Source organism: Aptenodytes forsteri, unplaced genomic scaffold (genome assembly GCF_000699145.1).
Source record: "Aptenodytes forsteri isolate BGI_AS27 unplaced genomic scaffold, ASM69914v1 Scaffold54, whole genome shotgun sequence".
NCBI lineage: Eukaryota > Metazoa > Chordata > Aves > Sphenisciformes > Spheniscidae > Aptenodytes > Aptenodytes forsteri.
In genome coordinates this window covers 6371804-6391857 of record NW_008796044.1, presented here as the reverse complement: position 1 = coordinate 6391857, position 20054 = coordinate 6371804, and the positions used below count along the sequence as shown (strand labels likewise).

The 20054-nt window shown below is 37.8% G+C and overlaps 1 protein-coding gene across 1 annotated transcript in view; it reads left to right on the top strand.

Annotated features, from left to right (window-relative positions):
- Window positions 1-20054, top strand: part of TTC1 (tetratricopeptide repeat domain 1) — a 33938-nt gene that overhangs the window by 10998 nt on the left and 2886 nt on the right. Inside the window, exons 2-6 of the mRNA XM_019473874.1 lie at window positions 1423-1483; window positions 3375-3487; window positions 5992-6028; window positions 7794-7942; window positions 14098-14152. Of these exons, the coding sequence (XP_019329419.1) occupies window positions 1423-1483; window positions 3375-3487; window positions 5992-6028; window positions 7794-7942; window positions 14098-14152 (415 nt within the window). The remainder of the gene's footprint in view (window positions 1-1422; window positions 1484-3374; window positions 3488-5991; window positions 6029-7793; window positions 7943-14097; window positions 14153-20054) is intronic.

The following is a 20054-nucleotide window of genomic DNA, read 5'->3' as shown; positions in this document are numbered from 1 at the left end:
GGTTTGTCAGTCCACCCTGGAGGAAAGCCAATTTCTAAATAGTGGTGCATGTTTTGCCTGACCTATGTTTTGAGGTTTTTTTAAATGTGAGGGGCAATGAGTATTAGAAAACATATTTAATAGGTGATAGGAAAAAATTTAGTTATCTAGGCATGTATCAAAAGGGTCAGATGATATTTTACTTGTGTAATTTTGTGTGTCACAACTGAACGCCATTCCCCTGAATCTAGTTTTCAGAGCATTGTGATCTGTTATCAGTAAGATGGTGACAGTGGTCGGGTGAATTAGTTTCCAAAACCAATAAAAGCAAGAGGAGAGAACCTCTGATTTTGTATTGTTTGTCAGCTACTTGGCATAGCTGTGAGATGGTGCAGTGCTCCACAAAGGGTACTATATTTAGCTGTTTCCAAGGAGATGTTCTGTGCGATATTGATAATTGCATTAATCCTTGATTTACACAGTCTGCAGGAAAAGAAACTGCTCCTTTTCCTAGTGTTGTTTTTTTAATTGCTCAATGATCTGTAATTTATAGACACCTTGATTTAAATCCTTTGTGTATGCATGTGTGTTGGGGGAAAAATCAGTGGTCAAATGATCATTTTTCTACCATAGAAATGATTCATGAACATGAGCATTGCTTCTTGATGTTACTGTCTTACTTATACTGCTTTGTTTTTACTTGTGTGAGGTATGTTTGCATGTGAAAGACTTCCATTGTAAATAGGTTGAAGAGATGGCTTGATGACATCCTGTGTTTTCTGTGTCAGAGGCTAAGAGCATTCATGTCAACTTCACTTGTGCCAAGAGTACTGTTAAGACATTCATGGTTGAAAACACAACTCCGCGCAGCATGTGCAATTTTCACTGTATAACAGAACAATCTTCCCGTCTCTGGGTCTGATGGTTTAGTCACTCTCTGCATAAGAAATCTTTCAGGGCAGTATTATCCATGGACCTGTTTCTAATGCAGTCAGCTCAACATGCTTTGTACATCTCTGAAAGCAACTGAATTTCTGAGGTGGAATTATTTCAAGGAAAACTTTTGAGACTTTACATCTGAAATATATTCTACATAATTAAGCTGCACTGATTGAATTAAACTGAGTTGGAAAGGACAAGCAAACAGCCAGCTAAAATGCTAACGTATTAGTTTAAACCATGTAATTCACTATGAATGCTCTTTCTGCATACTGTTGTCCGTGAACTGGAGCTTTTTAACTGTCTTGTTGTTTTACTCCAGTGTTTCATGGATATATAAAGTATGTCACGTCACAATGAGTACAAGCAAGCAATCTCGGTACTAGTTACAATTCTTCAGGTTATATTTTATTCTGATTTCCATTCATACTTTATTTGGAACTGCAGCTGACCTACTTGCTCATTTCAATTAAATACTTTGAGACATTGTCTTTTCTTTTGTAGAAAAGAAGAAAGGAGAGCACAACACTGAAGGAGAAAGGAAATGAGCAGTTCAAGAAAGGAGGTGGGTTGATAATCTTTTAACACCATATGGATGTTAGAGAATCTTAAATTAATACTTAGCCATCATGGTGATGTTGCAGAAAACCCATAGGAAGTTCTCACACCTATCATTGTTCAAATTTATCATCTATATCATTTTTCATCCAGATCTAGAGAACAGAAGGAGATAGCAGACCTCCTTAAGAGTTAAGCTTAAATCACAAAGACTTGGATTACTAAAGCAGGATTCTCATGAAAGCTAAGTATTTAAACCCAAGAACATGATACAGAATTGACTGCCTTCCAAGTGTGAGGGTTTCTTTTACTAATCAAAAAAGGCTTCCACTGTGCTCCGAGTTTTGCTAATGCGTGTGCTTAGAATTGATGCAGGACTCAGTGGCTCAGTAGCTCCCTCACACCTTTGTACATTTGCATGTTTCTTTTTATCCACTGACTCTATCTGTTATACATTTTATTTATGTATGTGTGTGTGTATGTATATATAGACATCTGTATATACATACACACACATATGTACGTCTATATCTGCTTACATGTACATCTATATACATATACACATACATGTATATACCTATGTGTATATGCGTATATAGAGATGTACACACATGTATATTTGTGTATAGAGATGTACATGTACACACACATACATATATTAAAAAAAAAAAATCTAGAGGTATGTGAATTTCTAGCTTATGCCAGAACTGGACATGTTCTGAACATAGTTAATAAATAACAACAGGGTTGAGGTCAGTAATAAATAACTGTACCAATGCTTTTAATTAAAAAACATAATGGGGGAAGTGATTTTGACACCCACCTGTCATTTAATGTTCTGGTGGCTAGAGGATTCACAAAGAAACCAGGAAATGTAGATTCATACTTTCCTCAGTCAGACGGGACACAAACAAGTAACTTCCCCTTCCCAGAAGTATACCTGGTAACCAGACAGTGGCCTTCCTGTTGGAGGTCTCTTATTGTGTGCTAAGAGAGCAAGATTCCTGGGGAATGATTTACCAATTCAGGCAAGCATCAGAGCAGGCAGAAGGGAACTGCTTGGACCATGAAAGCAGCAAACTGTAATGTTGGCTGAATCATCTTGTGAAGTCTCATCCATAGCTGCCTCTTGACAGATTCTTTGGCAGATCTTTTCAGTGTGCCTGTGCCTGCAAAGTGCTTACTAATCAGAAATACACAACCTTTTAAGCACCTGGGTGGTCACCAGCTAATGTGCACAGAAAGAATTGCTCTGTTTTGAGGACAATGCACTTGTCAGCTGGCAGGGCATTGTTCAGAGTCGGTATAGGGCGTTTTCACTCTTGACTCTACCTTTATTAGAAAAATGCATAACTTGATAATCCTGTGTGGTTTACCACTGGTCCTTGCTTTAGACCAGACTTGATGATGGATGACCTTCGGGTGATAATGGGTTTGTGGTGACTGACCTTTAAGTCAGTCATTGAAGATGATGTGGCAAATAAAATATCTCCATAGCTACTTTGAACAGGTATCAGCACAATGACATGTTTCAGCACATGCTTCCTTTCAGATCAAGGATACACTTAATCTAAAGAGATTCTATCTCTAAGGCTGATACTCAAATAGAATGAAACGATTTCAGGGATGAGAATTATATGCACATCATGCTGCACTTGTTACATTAAGCTCAGGACTATATTTCTGCTTTTACAAGGGTGTTGATTTTAAAATAATTAATTGTCATTGATTTATGTACTACTTAGTAATGTACTTTGAGAGCAGCTACTGATTCTGGTTTAATATTACATCATATGTTGAGAAATGTTTCCAAAGAAATCTTAGCCATGTGGTTCACTGACTGTACTGGCATTTGAAATAAATGGTCTGGTTTGGGTTTTTTCTTATTGCATCTGCAGACTATGGAGAGGCGGAAGACTCTTACACGAAGGCTCTACAGATTTGTCCAGCCTGCTTCCAAAAAGATAGGGCTGTTTTGTTTTCAAACAGAGCTGCTGCAAAAATGAAACAGGTGAATATTCTTTTTATTTTATGAATGTATTGATTATATGACAAAGGCAATAATGAAGTCATTAGGGGTGCATAAAGGAGGGCAAAGGAATAAAGCTGTCTGCAGGTTTTGCTGCTTGCTCAGTCTCTCATGCTCCCAGTAGAAGTGCTGGTATGCTTGGTTTTACTGAGGATGAATACAAACCTGAAAGTTGCAATTGGAACAGCTGTTCAAAGTTGCTCTGCTGCATTATGTTTAAAACACTGATTTTTCTTTCATTCTCTCTATTTTAAGGAAATTCAAAGTTCATGTGGAACAGATGTCTTTAAGCATATTTCGTGTATGCAGACCATGTGCTAGATTGTTTAGAATTGTAGCTAGTTAGTGCTTTTTCTAAAAGCCTGGATTGTCATATACTTGTCTTCATTTAATTGGCTCAAATGCTTTGAGGCATAAGCAGGACTTCCTAAGCATGGCTTTATTAGTTCAGTTAGTCTGCTTCCTTCACAGTTATTATATAGTAGGACAGACCTATATAGTAGGGCATGGTCTGGATAGAATGGCTACAGCTTTCTTCATATGTTTTCTATTCCTTGACTGGGGACAGGTGCGCAGATGTTACCAGAATCAGCAATGCAGTTAGGTAGCATGGAAGGCATAGAACACAATCTGTCTGAACAGAAACTTTCACTTCTTTAGAAAGAGGAGATACTAAGAATTCAGGGGAAATTACTCCCTATTTTTGCCTTTGTTTTTAAGATTAAATTATTATAGAAAAATAGCACAGTAACTCCTGTCCTCAGTTTACCTTCCTGCAAAGCGAACTTTCTTGCAGTTTTCCTCCAGTATTGAGACAGATGCAGCTCTGTTTAGAAATGTACCTTGCAGCCATATTTAGGCATAAATAAATAAATTCTTACTCAGCATAGAGTATTCTGGTTTGGCTAGAATTATTTAACTCGCTGTTGGGATATGGAATTGTTTGAGCAGACAAGGAAAAAAGGAACAAAATTCTGTAATAACAGATGCTGTAACCTTTCAAATATGAAAGCTTTAAACTGGAAAACCTCCTCATAATACAGATGTTAACTATTCATATCACTGGGAAACTAATCCAATAGTCCCCAAAGGAGCCCAAGATGATAGAAGAACTGTGCACAAACTAGTGTATCTCACCAGTATAAATCAGTGGAACCTGACAAACCAATACATTACTCTGAAAATAGATTCATATTATTAATAACTTCCCCATTAAGTTTGTTCTTCCATACCTGCTGCACCCATTTGCTTTGCACTACAATAAAAGCTTGTGAGGCATTCTTCTGTGAGACAGCTTCTGTTTTATGGAGGAGAAAATACTTCCTTGGGTGTAGAAAGATTACTGCTACTTAGATCAACAATACAAGAATTATTTAACTCGCTGTTGGGACAAAGAATTGTTTGAGCAGACAAGGAAAAAATGGAACAAAATCTGTAATAACAGATGCTGTAACCTTTCAAATATGAAAGCTTTAAACTGGAAAACCTCCTCATAATACAGATGTTAACTATTCATATCACTGGGAAACTAATCCAATAGTCCCCAAAGGAGCCCAAGATGATAGAAGAACTGTGCACAAACTAGTGTATCTCACCAGTATAAATCAGTGGAACCTGACAAACCAATACATTACTCTGAAAATAGATTCATATTATTAATAACTTCCCCATTAAGTTTGTTCTTCCATACCTGCTGCACCCATTTGCTTTGCACTACAATAAAAGCTTGTGAGGCATTCTTCTGTGAGACAGCTTCTGTTTTATGGAGGAGAAAATACTTCCTTGGGTGTAGAAAGATTACTGCTACTTAGATCAACAATACAAGCACAGAACAGCCTAGTGGTTTTTTGGTGGTTGGTTTTTTTTTTTAAGCTCTTTTAGTTTGAATGAAAATAGGATCTCTGTCTCAGCAATTTGGGTTTTGTTTTTTTTTTTCCTTCTTGTTTCATTATAAGCAGATTGCCTGGCTCTCATCTTCTAACTATGGTTGTCTGGGTGCACTAAAATCTCGTCCCTACCACTTCTGGAACTCTCATGCATTGTCCCTTGTAGAGAAAGCTGTATTAGTGCTAAAGGCAGTATCTGCTTTCCAAATGTCTTAGCTCGTACAGACAAGAATTTACCTGGGAGTCTTGGGAACTGTCTATTCCAACCCCTCAATTATTTGACAAAGGTAGAAAAGCTGTAGCTCGGTTAAGCCAAGGCCTGCAGATATGACTCAGCCTTTTGACTGTAGCTTGCTGCCGGCTGTTCAGTGCAGACCGATTAGTGGGGCAGCCATGCAATTTGAACGCTGGCAGCCTTCACAGAGAGGATGCTAATCACTGGTAAAGAGCTTTACATCAGAAGCAACGGTATGAAAAGCCTTGATTACATGAACATCCCAGTTCCTTGGAATGCCAGACAAACCTTTTTGCTTGCAATTGTAAATAATCTATTTCCCAAGAAATATGACTTAAACATAACAAAACTATTTTGTGTTCTAGGACAAGATGGAAGCTGCCCTAAGTGACTGCAGCAAAGGTATGACTTTTTTTTTCCCTGTGTGCTGCTCTTGTGCCAGATCTCTCATACGTAATTATGCCAGGTAGTGCCTTACTGCAGAGCTGTAATTTTGGGCATAAGTGTCTTTAAAGAATTTATAGAAAAGCTGTGGTGGAAGACACCTAAATCTAGAATTATTTATATTATTTATTTTGTAAAATGTCTATCAAACTTTTCCTGTCTGTAATAATTTACTTTCTATTCTCTTGTGCCAATAAGGCTGCTGTTTGTACTTTTTTAACAGGAAAGTCTTTTTATTATAGAGGCTGTTTCCTTACACCTACTATTTTAAACCCACTTCCACCTGCCATTCCCCCCAAAATCTTGGTTTAATCCCAGATTCCAAAGAACTGTGAGGCCTTATAGAATTATAAGCATTATCAAGTCCCTTTTATGCAAGGCTTTTGCTTTGTCACAAGAGCTTATGCTCTCCTGTTCTTGTCCTGCATAGCTTTTTCTCCACAACTTCTGGTGAAATCATTTCAGCTGTGCATTGCTTTATTGCTTCCACCCACTCACCCATGCTCGAATATTTGTTAAACTCCCCATGATAGCTGGGGAAAAAAGTCCAAATTACCAATCAGAAAACTAATCCAATGGCTGCATGCCAGCACTGCTTGTACAGTAAATATGAGTTTGTACATGCTACAAGTATTCTTGAAGGTAACAAATTCTAGCTGGCCTCTGTCAGTTCGGGGGTTTGCCTTCTTTTGGTGGTGGTGCATTTTGAAAAACACTTCTGCTAATTTTCTATTGGCTGAAAGGGAATCAGTCTCCTTTGCAGCAGTGAGACTTAAACCTACCATCGCTTGACACTCCCCAGGGACTTGGCTTACAAACTGCAATGCAACACTTGGAACACAGCAGAGCAATTCACACTAACCTGCAACTTGCTGATGGTAGCATTGTCTTTGTCCTTCCAGAAGAAATAAGCTAGAATATTTAGCTAGATAATCCTAGATTTAATTGTCCTGAGAACCATTTTAATGGGTTTGTAATTATAAAATGGGCAGTCTTTCATATTCCCTCTTTCTATGGTGAAAAATGGATGAAGAAATTCTTGAGAAATTACCATTTGCAGGTTACTGTTAAGTTTAGCATTCAGTCTTAACCGCATCTGTAAACACGGTCATGGCTGCCAAGGGAATAAGGAGAGGAAAAGCTTAAATTCAGTCAGCATGCCCCTCTGCTAACTTGTAGAGCTAACAACCGTTTGTGGATTCCCAACCCAATTTTGACTGTTTGATACTAAATTCAGAAGAATGCCAGTAGTTCTCCTGGAGTTTGTCTCAACTTGAACTGAGATAAGCAGGGAAATGCTTATTTTCCCTGCTATGTGTATCTTTAGGTATATTTAACTTTAGCTGTAATCTAGTAATACATACTTATTAAATATACAAAAGCTGAAGAATATCTTACAGGTCCTTAAAATTTCTGAAGCATCACTTAGAATCTCTGCATATATAGTATTGCAAAATTAAATGTTTGTGCATTATAAATCACTTCTATCTGCGATAGACTGTAGTCATTAAATGAAATGTGAACATTTGCATTAGACTTTCATGGGCAGATGTATGCCTTTCTGAATTATGTCTTAGCTTTTAAAACTGTGACTCTGCTTGATTCTAAGCTACATAATAAAGATAACTTGAGAATTTAATGCACACTTAAGAATTCATTTGAGGGGTGTAGAAATGTTTCAAGTGAAATACTGTGAATACTGTGCTTTGTTTTTGTTTTCTAGCAGTGGAATTAGATCCTAACTATATTAGAGCTTTGCTGAGGAGAGCAGAACTATATGAAAAAACAGAAAAACTAGATGAAGCTCTGGAAGATTATAAGGCAGTCCTAGAAAAAGACTCATCAGTTCATCAAGCCAGAGAAGCTTGCATGGTAAGCCTTTTTGGTATACTTTGGCCTAACTTTAAACCAAGGTCCTTTCTTTCCTATTCTAAATATAGAATGCTGTTTATGCAAGCAGCTTCATATGCAGTGGTGATGAATATTTTTGAGTCTGAAAGTGTGGTGCTTTTCTCATCTGGTTTTACGTAAGGAAGATTACTGCCACAACTTCCATGATAAGTCTCAGGTCCATAAAGCATAGTTCTCCTTTTACTTTTGTAAAATGAGTGAAAGTAAATGTGTGTTCTGAGCTGTAAGCAAGTAATTACATGTTTAGCTGTTGAATGGTGTGTGCGCACGTGCACACACACACACTTCGTTCTAGTTTTCTGATTGAGGCTGTGAATTGTATTTATGCATGTGCTAGAAAAGGTTGCCTGAACCACTGCTGCATTCTAGTAGCCATCATTTCAATACAGATCTGCAATTTGGAGATCAGAATACAAGCACCCTATAATACAGTTCTTGCTAGCTGTTTAATTAGTGGGAGTCTGGTTTTCTTTCAGTAGAATTATTTTTCTGATTGGTAAATTTGCAGTCAAATGCCTTTATGGCATAATTATAAAATAATTACTTTTTTTGATGACTTGATTATATAACTTTGAGAATGGCAAAGAGATAGGATTCTATCAGTCTGTATCTATGTTTGTATCCACTTTAAAATGTTGGTATTTTTGTTTCTTGATTTAGCTGTTTTCTGTTCTTGTTCGTTGCTATGCCTTGTGTGTGTATTGGCCACTTGAGTTATTTTACTAACAGTGACTGAAGCCTGCTATTAATCTTCAAAAACTTAGCCTTTCACTTGGAAGAAAAAGGCACTTTGTGTTTGCAAACAGCACTCTCCTGATTCAGTTACTTTCTTCATTCTAAAAAAAAAAAAAATTCTGCAGCTTAGTACTGTGTTCCAATGTCCACTTTCAATGAAATTACAAATACTTAAGGATTAAACATTTCTTGCAGAATCTTTGCCATATCTCTGAAAGTGTAAGGAAATGCTTTAAAAGTTTCCTTGGCCTTTAGGATGTGTCAGCTTGGATGAAAAAAGGTAGACCCCTAGCACTTCCTGAAACCCCAGTCTAACATGTAAATAATCCCTACTCAATGGGGATTTAAAGTCACTGCCACAGCCTGCTGATTTGAGGTTTTAAGTAACTCTTTGTGTAAAATACCAGCAGGAAGTGATTTTTCTAGTGATATTTAGTATGTTAATGCTCAATGTGGAAAATAGCTGTGAATTTGACAAGTTCAGAGGGTCTTTTCACAAGGGTAGCAAGAAGGGAAATTTATTTTGTGCAGAAAGCTCCTCTTACAGGCTGCTTGCTGTTCTTATTTTTGAAAAGAGGTTATGAAGGCTGTGTTGAAAACATAAATGTGGTAGAGTTATGGCCAGCCAGCCTGTGGTTTTGAAGGAACATGTCCTAATGAAAGGTAGCCACTATAAAAAGTACAGTGGTCATCACTTTTTATCAAAGTGGGAGCTTCAGGTCATGGTAGGTGAATGGTTTGCAAGCACCAGAGAGCCTGGAAAGAGCTGACCATCTTCTGCAGGGAAAACAACAGCTGAACTATTCTTTACTTCCATTTTAAGGTAAATGGATGCAATTTTAGAACGTAATTCTTAATTGGGCACCCAAATCCATATGCAAATACTTGACTTTATTGTTATCTGGTTAAATTTTCAGTGTCATTATTTTAGTTCAGCTTCACATCAGTGAACCTGCAACTGCCTCATAAAGAAAAGAAAATAATTTGCTTCACCCACAAAATTATCTCTAAAACCACTTTGAATATGTTGATGCAGAAGTAATGTTGAAAGGCTTAGGTTTAACTGTTTTAACTCTCCATTTGGGAAAATAAATCATTAGTAGTGATTGCCCCCCGCCCCCCTTTTCTCCATGCTATGGTGTTGTAAGTGACAGATTAGAAACTGCTTTTATAGCATATTAGACAAGAAGCCTTGTCTGAAATTAGTTCCTTTGGGACTGAATCAGTTGCACTGATGGCAGAAAAATATTCTGCTTAACTGTGTAACTCCTGTAGGGGTATGGTTTCACAAAACAGCTAAACTGATCTGCTAACTGCCTGCTCTTACGAAGCTGTCCGGTTGCTTTCCTTGTGCTAGCGCTGGTACTAGCTCATGTCCGACCCTAGGGGGTGGCTGGCTCTATATATGAGTCTGGCAGACAACGAACTCTGCTAAAGGGAAAAACAGCAACAAGCAAGCAAAAAAAAAAAGCCAGCAACCAGAAAACCCCAAAGTAAATAGTTTTATATTGCCCTGGCTTTTTACAGTCAGACAAGTCCCACTGCAAATGCTAGTGAGAAGGAAAGAAGACATGGTCAAGGCAGTACAGGAATTGGGGCCATCCCTTTTGCAGCACCCACTGACAAGGTCAGTTTACTGTACTGTGAAACAACCCCCTGATGCTTGTTGCATGCATCTGGTTGAGAGCAGGAGAGCACTTTATCACCTAGCTCTTGGCAATGGCTTAATAAATGACAAGCTTGTCAAACATCGTTACTGCATGGGTAGTGAATGTGATGGGTCCATCACAGTCTAGAAAAGAGTATTTGTGTTGGCCTTGTTTATAGTCTCCTAGCTGAGACTATTGCTTATTTGATCCAGGAATTCAGCCAAGGAGTCTGCTAACATTTCTAAAGGAAATGATGGGGTTTAGTTTCTGTAGCTTGTAGTTTTTTAGCATTAGACTAGCTCCAGAGTGAGGCCTAGTGTAATCTAGCCAGTTACTTGGTGAAATAGTATTAGTGTACAAGGAGTGCATTTTAGCAGCTCATCATACAAAGAACAACTGTGAAGATCAGACAGATTGTTATGATCCACCAGTCAGGACTCCACAGATTAAGACGGGAACGCTGTCAGTAGTTGGTACAAAATATAAGGAGTTTTAAAATACATATATTTTGGCTGATTGGAACGCCCTGAAAATATACATACTGTCCTTTATACCTCTTGCAAAATCACAATTTTCTTTCAGTGAGTATGCCTCTAATAGTCTCACAAAAGAGCCCTTGCTCAGTAACCAATGGAGATTTGGGCTAGAAGAGAATCATAAACAGTCCTGCTGTTCTTCCTGGCCATCTTTCAGGAATGCTTTAGAACGATCAGTAATTTATTCTTAATTTTTGTAGCTGGGAAGTACAGAGGTTGACTGTTTCATATACCTTCTGCTCCTTGACCTCATTTTACTAGACAGAGGCTTCAGGCTCACATGTGGTGCAGAACACTTTGTACAAAATGCCCTTAATTTACACTGCAGCGGGATTTAGGACATTCTGCCCTGAGTTGGTCCTGTTCTTTGTCAAGTTTCAGGGTAGAAGCAATCTTTTGAGTCTGAAGCTTAAAACTCCCCCTTGAAAAATTGTTGAGGAAATACTGATAGCTAGTTTTACACTTTTTAAAATATTCATAATAAATCTCTAAATTTCATAATAAAAAAACAATTCCAGCTGTAATGTTGATGTTAATGTAACTCCACATATGTGGTTAACATACCTAATATGTAAGAGACTAAGGAGCTTTGCTTTATTGTAAGGTAAAACGCATTTCTCTTTGCAGAAATATCGCAGCATTTTTTCCCCCTCGCTGGCAATGAAAATGATGCATCAAGAGAATCTGCAAATTAGGTTCACTCACTGTTAGAGCAAATTTTTCTCCTTCCTGTACATAGAAAATATTTCACATACTGCTTTAGGGAATGTCATGATCTTGCTAAAAGACAGTTTATAAATATTAAATACGCAGTAGTTCTTTGCTTTGATTCCTGATTTGGTAGCTGCTCTAAAATTTCAGTAGTGTTTATATTTCAGGAGTACAGTGCTAGTGTTTTGATTTAAATCCTAGTGTCGCACACTTCAGTTATTTTTGACATCTTCAATGCCAAATTAAACAGTTTGAAATTATAATGTTTTATGGTCAAATAATCCCTATTGATGCTTTCCCAGGAAGTGTTTAATTATATGGTATCAATCTTTAGGTTTTGTTTTTAGCGGGTGTGTAAGAGTGTTGTGTGAATTTTAGCTTCAACACAGTTCTTGAGGGATTGGCAGGCCAGATAAACTTATTTACCAAAACAAGCTGTACTTTGAGATAAGTATCATAGACACCAGATAAATAGCTGTCCTTACGGACACCTTTCTGTAGATAACTAACCTTGCAAATACATTTTTGGAGTGAGAAAAGCTGAGTCTTTGGAATAGCAGTATCAGACAGACAAAACATGGAGTATGTATTTCAGATAAAGGATTTGTGTCTTTATTTCCTGCTAAAGCCTAACGTCCAAATGTGAGAGAGACACGTTATATATGCCAAACTCATCCAAGATGCAGCAAATCTCACAGCCACAATGCAAACTGAATTTAGAGCCTGGGGATATCCACACATGTTTTCATGCAGGCAGCTTAGGTCCAGATCTGCACCCAACTTAATAAGCCCCTCTGGGTCAGCAGGAGTCAGATGAGGTCTGACTGTGTTAATTAGATCTGGCTCACTGGTGGTGATGCTGGTCCTGGGCTAGTTTCAAGCTTAGCCATCCATATATATCTGCATTGTATCCTTGGTACTCATTTTTCTGGTTTTTTTTCTGGGGTGTACCACCTCTCCTCCCCATCGCTATAGAAAACGAACTGTATTTGCCTGTGTTCACCAGTGTATCCTGCATTGAAGAGGACAGGAATAGTCAGGCAGCCTTGTCAATGGGCTTTTTCTTGAGGTGAACATCTTATTTCACTGTAGCAATGATACCAGGATGACAAACCTATCCACGATGACTGGAGCTGTAAATGACAGGAAGGAACAAGATTAGGAAATGAATTCTTTAACTATGTTGAGAAGCCAATTACCACAAGGGAATTGTATCAGGAGTGAATTCCACACCTGTTACCATAGTCTGCAACTGTAATTAATTTACTGATAGCACCATTACAGCAGATCTGTCTTATTTGCTATGACCTCCACAAGAAGAGACAGCAGTTATGCATATAATTGCATGCAGAACTGCCAGAATTATCCAGTAATAAGCACAGTATAAAAGCTTGAAATAGTACTTCTGCAAAATATGAAAAAGATGTATAAAAAGTGACTGTCATTTGTAATGTATTTTGTTTTAATATTGTATTTAACTGATGTATAGCAAATGCAAAATTTAAATGATACAATGGTAAATTTAGTTGTAATGAATATAAAATTCTAATTAAAAATTATCATTACAATCATATAGCAAAACACCAGTACTGTGTAAGGATGGAAGATGAGTCACAGCTGTTCTAGGCATAAATGGGAATCTCAAATCATTAGGAATGCATAGACCATGCAGTTACATAATGCTCATTAGAAACATGTGATAAGTTTGTTTGTGATGGTGCAACAGACTAACACTGATGCCAGTTGTGAGGAGGGAAAAAGCACATTAATGAACTGTTACTTGGACTAGTACCTTGCTCAGGATGAACTGTTGGAGTTCCCTCCCCGTGATCAATTGCCAGGTCAAGGCCCTCGTTTGTAACACCCTGTCCTCCTTAGAACTACGCCGTATATTGCATAATAAGACGCTGCTCGTTAAACTATGTCCTGAAGTTCATAGACAGTTAATTCGGTGATCTTCTGATAAAATATTTGTATTCAGAAGACATACGTGTTTTCACAGTGTGGATTTCCCTGAAGTGTGATGCCATTGCGAACTGACTTTATGGATGTTTTCTTCATTACACCTGTGTTTATGTTCAGAAGTCAAGTGCTATGCTTGCTTAGTTCTTCTAACCTCTCTTACCAAATTTAATGTATGCAGCAGAGGAGATAGGGCTAAAATATACTTTAATTTTAAGTCTCTCAAATTGCATAAGCTTTTCAGTTAAAATCCCAAGCAAACAGATCAGATCTGTTTTTCAGCAGTAAAAATGTATGCCTGTATGAAACCTGCACTTAAAAGTTACGACTTACTGTTTATGTGAACTGATGTCATAGGATGAATTACAGGTTTCCAAAATAAGAGGAAAGTGTGGTTTGACATAAGGATTCCTTTTAAGCCATAAACAGTGTATCCTGGGTATGTGTCTGAAAATTCCATAAGCTAAACCTACAGTATTACTGAAAGCATGGCTCTGATTCCAATTTTTATCTCTCTCCACAGCGATTACCTAGACAAATTGAAGAACGGAATGAAAAATTAAAGAAAGAAATGTTAGGTAAGTAGCATGTGCATATAACTTGCATAATAATCTTCATAGTCTACTAGAAAAATAAAAATGCATGAGTAGAATCTCTTGTATAAAATTTAAAGAAGGTAAATCTTAAAGGAAATACTTGTTCTGTGTTAAACAAGAGTCCTGATTTCTTTGTAGTTCTCTATTGCTTGGTTTCACCCTACAGTAAGTTGTAGCCAAATAATTCTCCCATACAGAAAAGGCTATTAGTTAAATTTAAGGAAAGAAATGCTCAAGACCTTCTAAAACAATTTAATATTGATGCATGTAAAAGCAGGGGAAAATGGTTTGCAACAGACCAACTGCTCTGCACTTTCTCTCTGCAAGTAAACCTTCAAAGGAAACATTCCCATGAAAGGGATAAAACAGGGTTTTCACTAAACCTTTACGTAAAAGAAGTCAACCAGCTGTAATAACTGACCATGTTTGAGCTTGTGTCTGAAGAAATAAATTTGGTTCTTTTTGTAGCACTTCCAACCTATAGATCTCCAAGTCTTCATGTTTACCTTGATTTATATAGTATTTCAGTTCTGTTTGTGTGGAGGCTGGATTAGACCTACCTAGTGTTACAAACAGGCATCTGGCCTTGCTAGCAGTGGAATTAGATTTCCTAACTGCATAGCTCATTGTCTCTTGAGTTTTTACAGTTCTATACCAAAGGATACTATTGAGACTGCTTATTTGTAGAAAAGAGAATTTAATTAATATAACTCATTTGACTGTATGTGCCCCCATCATCGTGTTGTATGGTATTGCTTGAATAATACCTTAACTGGACTGATGTATTTCAAAAGGATAACTACTTATATAAGATTGCTCAAGCAAGATTGGTTTTCATGTGTAAACTTAAGTATAAAGTACTTCCTTGCACCACTCACAATGTTATGGTTAAACTAACTGTTTTGGGGAGAACCTCCCGCCCAAAAAAAGACTGCTGTCAACATTGTCTTCTGTCTCCTAGTTAACAGGGTTTGTTAATTCTTACAGGTTCAGACACTACATAAGCCCATCTGACATTCTGGTGCTTTTTAAAATGAGTATTTTTATATAATCTTTTAATTTGTACTGTTTAGAAAATCCACACAAAAGAGTAAGGACAAACGACAGTCTAAGATAAACTATGTGTACCTAACCTCTTTCAGAAATAGCTTTTGGTAGTTATCTGTTTACTCATTCTAGGTGTGACAAGTAGTAGATGAAATGCTATTTTAAGATGAGTAGGCTTTGAGGGTTTGGGATGGGAAAGGGGAAGACAGCGTTCTGCTATTCTGCAGAGAGTCAGGTTAAATAAACTCAGTCTGTCTTGCATACTATAACACTAATTCTTAACATTTTTTGGAAGAAGAGGCTGTTTCAAGGGCTTATGCTGAAGCTGATACTTTATTTTTTTTCTTGCTGTGCAGGGAGTCTGATTATCTCTTGCTTTGTACCTGTTTTGACCTAGTAAAGTTGCAGTGAGGCTTTCTAGAGCTTTACATCATCAGATTCTGTTTCCACCATTGTACTTAGAACAAGCCATAAATAAAGAAGGTTAAGCTGTAAATAAATGACAAATGCAGAAAATCTCCAGAAGGATCATGCCCATTTGTAGGACATGGGATAGGTTTCAACACAAAGTAATATGAAAACAATTCCTGATCCTTTTTGAACACTCCCTTTGTACCATTGTTACCAATGTCTAAAGGGCCTCACTAATCACAAGGGGACTATACTGAAAGAATAAATCCAGCTTTATAAACCACCATTACAAACTGTCAGCTCAGGTGTCTGGGTTGTACCCCAGTTTTTTTGGTTCTGGGAGGGCAAGTCAGATGCATCCAAATAGTTGCAGGCTAGGCCTGGTCCAGAAGCACTGACACTAAACTTAATCACCAACAAAATCTTTAGAAAGAATGTCACACTTCATGCTTTGGCTCCTTTGAAGTTTGGATACTGAATTCTTATTTTAGTCAGTGAATCAGCCAGTAACATTGTTTTTCTAGGCTTGTATTCTTTCAACTAAAACTAAGTCCTGGCATACCCAACTAACACTGTCATGAAAACTGGAGCTGTGTACAAACAAACCAAAATAAATGGAGTGCATCTTCCTCCTTCCCCAAGTGTGTTTCCTGTTTTCCAGTGCTACAGCTCATTACCACAGAGTTTGTCAGAAGCTGAAACCACTTCTTAAGTGATTGTGTGTAAATAAATCAGAGTACACATTCTTGGCTGGATTTTTCCTCCAGGCTACCTAACTATGAATTCCTGTGTGCAAGTGGTAGTGCATGTGATGGATGAAGTTGATGTCAGTAGAAAAAACATGTTTTGTTGCCAAACCAAGTCCATTTCTGCTATGTGTTCTGCAAGGGACTAACTTTTCCAAAGCTGACATTTGTATTTAAATTATTTTCATATTTTCCATTCAGCCTTTGCAGGTTAGTGCTGCCACTTGCCGCTGAAGTTTGCTCAGTACGAACTAACCTCTGAGTTTCACATTAATGAAAGCTTAACTTATAGCACACTTTGAAAGTAGCTTTTAAATCCATGTGGCTCTTTCCCTTTATGCTTTCATAACGTCAGCGTATTCTGCCTTAGTAATTGCCCGGGATGTGAACATATACTGACCATTTTCTGTGCTCTTTTTTTATTTCTCTTCTGACTTTAAAGCCAAAGATTTCCAGCTATTGTGCAACAAGCTAGTCTTGTTTAGAGAAACTATAATTATTGTGATAACTAGGACCAGCTCCTTTGGGGAGAGGGTGTGAGAAGAGGGGAAGTTTGGAATAGTTTTAGCAAGGTTTAGCAGCTTGGGGGCTGTGACAACAGTAGAGTTTACTGCATGGCTACAGGGCAGCCAAATATATTGGATATTAAAAAAAAGGGATGGAACATATCCCAATCTGTGTAACCCATCTTGTACACACGGAGTTCATCAAATCTAATTAAAAACTATTGGGACTTTCAGCTTAAGTTATAAACAAGTGCATTCCAGAAAATAGTGAAATGTACTTGATTATCAATGTGATTAATGGGAAGGCCTATTAGAGCATATCACCTGGGCCTTTCTGCCAATAAGAGATTTTTCCAGTGACGTGAGATCAGCAAAGATGTTTATTAAGCTTAGTGCCTAAAGAATAAGTTTCTTTTTTTTGATACTGAAGGGTGTGTTGTATTTGCAGCTAAGCTGCTAAACCCCAATACTGTATACAGGGAGGTCACTTTAAATAGTTCAAACCAGAGCTAATATACAGTTACTTTTAGTTCAGCCCTCACTTACCATTTAGGGAAGGGAAAAGGATTTACCCTTGCTCTTTTAATAGCTTAAGAAATGTTGGTAATACAGAAAGTAATAGAAAGATGAGACTTCATCAGGAAATTTGTCTTTTATTAAAAAAAAAAATTAACATGAACAATATATAGCTTTTCAACTTCCAAACACCACATTACCACTAGCAACTATGCTAGAATTATTGCCAGAAAGACTGAATAGCCATTAATTTTGGCTGTTCCAACTTAATGTAAATCGTTAGAAATCTTTTTGTGCATCTGCCTTTTGCAGCAGTATGTTACACTGCAGTTTAGGTGAGTAATGAATCACAGACTTCTGAGACCTAAATTGATTTTTACCAGTTAGTTTTCTTGTTAACCTCTGAATATTGCTCTGCTGAAGAAACCTAACATGCTGGAATTCCAGGTGAAAAGTACACATATGCTCTCTAAAATATAAAGAACAAGATCTATGAAAATACGGTCTCAGAGAGGAGAATGTGACCCTGCTCGGGGACAAATGAGTGTTTGACTGCTGAGAACTCTTTGCAGCTGAGTCACAGCTCCACATGCCTTTTTCCTCCCTTCAAGCACGGTCTCTGTTTTAAGAGAGCTTTTCTTTGGGGGGAGGGGGAGGTTGGACTTCACTACAGATCTTAATTTAGGGATGAAAGGAGAGTGGGGGAGGAGGAAATAGTGCTTTCCTACAATGATGGGTTTATGTGCGCCAAGACAGCAGGAGCAATGCTTTGGGCTTGAGTTCCCGGATAAGGCAAGGCTTTCTTCTGCTTCATTAACAATTTATTACATGTGGCTGCACCAAAAGGCGTTGCTGTATATGGATTTAAGTGATAGAACAGGAAGGTGACCTATGACTGTATTGTTTTAATTATTCAATCCCAGTGAGATGAAGAATAAAGTATTAAATATATTGTATAGTCTTTAGCTTCTCCCAAAGAGCTGGCCTAGCTACAAGCAAGAATACCAAGGCAGTTGTCCTGTGTTTATTGGCTCTAGTATGACCAGAAAAGAGCCATCGTACTAACTCCAATTAGAAAAGACCTTTCACAGTTTCCTGAAACGGGCAAACTCGTCTGCCTGCTCCTGAGCCAGCTGCAGTGCCTGGATAACTTGTGAACTGTTTACAACTGGCTCTGGCAATGCCAGACTATGCCAGGATTCTTCCACCAGTAGACAAAGACACTTCTCACCCCAAACCTGAAGCTAAGCAATGACCAAATGTTTGTCGAGAAGTACGATAGCAACTATTCATCCCAGTCATAGAGATGCTAAGAACAACTTTATAGTTTTATAACCAAAACGCTTTTAGGATGCAGTATAAAATTATGAACTTAATAGCTTAAACAGGGTGTAGCTTAAAAAAACCCAAACCACCACCAGTACAAAGAAGCTAATCCTAGCTGAGCCACTCACTGGAATGACTTTGGCCAGATTGCTCAACCACCTCATCTGTTAATCCATGCAGAAAAAAAAAACCAAATTGAAGAAAAATTCTGTCTCACCAACTAGCTGCTTTTGTAGGCGAAGGTTGCCTTTTTTCCTGTGTAAGGCCACGGAATTTCCATGTTGACTCTCAAAGACCAATCTTGCTTTAAAGTAATTACACAAATCTCTGAAAGATACCCAGTTGTGAACCAGCACTTTGGTGCAAGATCTTAATGACTTTGGCATATTTAGGAGTACCGTAGTAATGTTAACTGTTAGTTTCTTTATGCAGCACTTAGTCGTTCCTTACAATAAAATGTTTACATTTTTCCCCAGCTATTGTTTCTTTTTGTATTTTCTGTGAATGTGTTCAAAAAAGCTCCCCCTGCCCCCAATTCAATTTTGGAAATGTGATTGAAAAAATAGCATATCTTGGTTTATGGTGATGGTGTCCAACCTGACTTGAACTGTTGCCAGATTGTAAGAGATAAGGGGCATACTTCCATGGGATAAGTTCAGACTTGGATACGATTTCTGTTTTGAGCGTGGTCCCAGGCCTGCAGCGTCACGCAAGGCAAATCTCTTGATCTGTTTGCACTCCATTTGTGCAACATAAATACTGCTTGTCTCTTTCTGTACAGAACTTACATACGGCTTTGCTCCTTACATTTCTATACTGCTTTATCACTGCTGTGAAGTTACTGCTTCAGTATGGCTTAGCAACAAAGCCTGAACTAAATTCTGGCTGATGCATTGTAGTGAGGAAACTTACTTAATAGCAGTAGTGATGATTGCACTGCCAGGCTGCACTGCTGGGCAGAAACAGGGTTTTCAAACAACCAAAAGAATTTAGGAAAAGCAAAGAAACTAAATGGTAAGTGTTCATATGACTTTGCAGTTAGATTCTAATATGTTAGTTTAGAAACAGAAATAAAGGTGAAGATGACTAGAATAACAGAGGTGTTTCTCGTGACTTAAGATGGCTTGCGGAAAGCACACAGATACAAGTAGGAATAGGTGTGGCATTTGCACATTTTAGTTACATGATTGTGACTACTTCAGTTGCTTAACTGGATTTCCTGTGTGCCAGATGTTGTTGTCACTTTTTCCCCACTGTGTGCACGCACAAAACTCCCAGCAAAACAAAACCCATTGCCTTGAAGATGTAGTAAAGGTAGAATGCTTTTTGAAA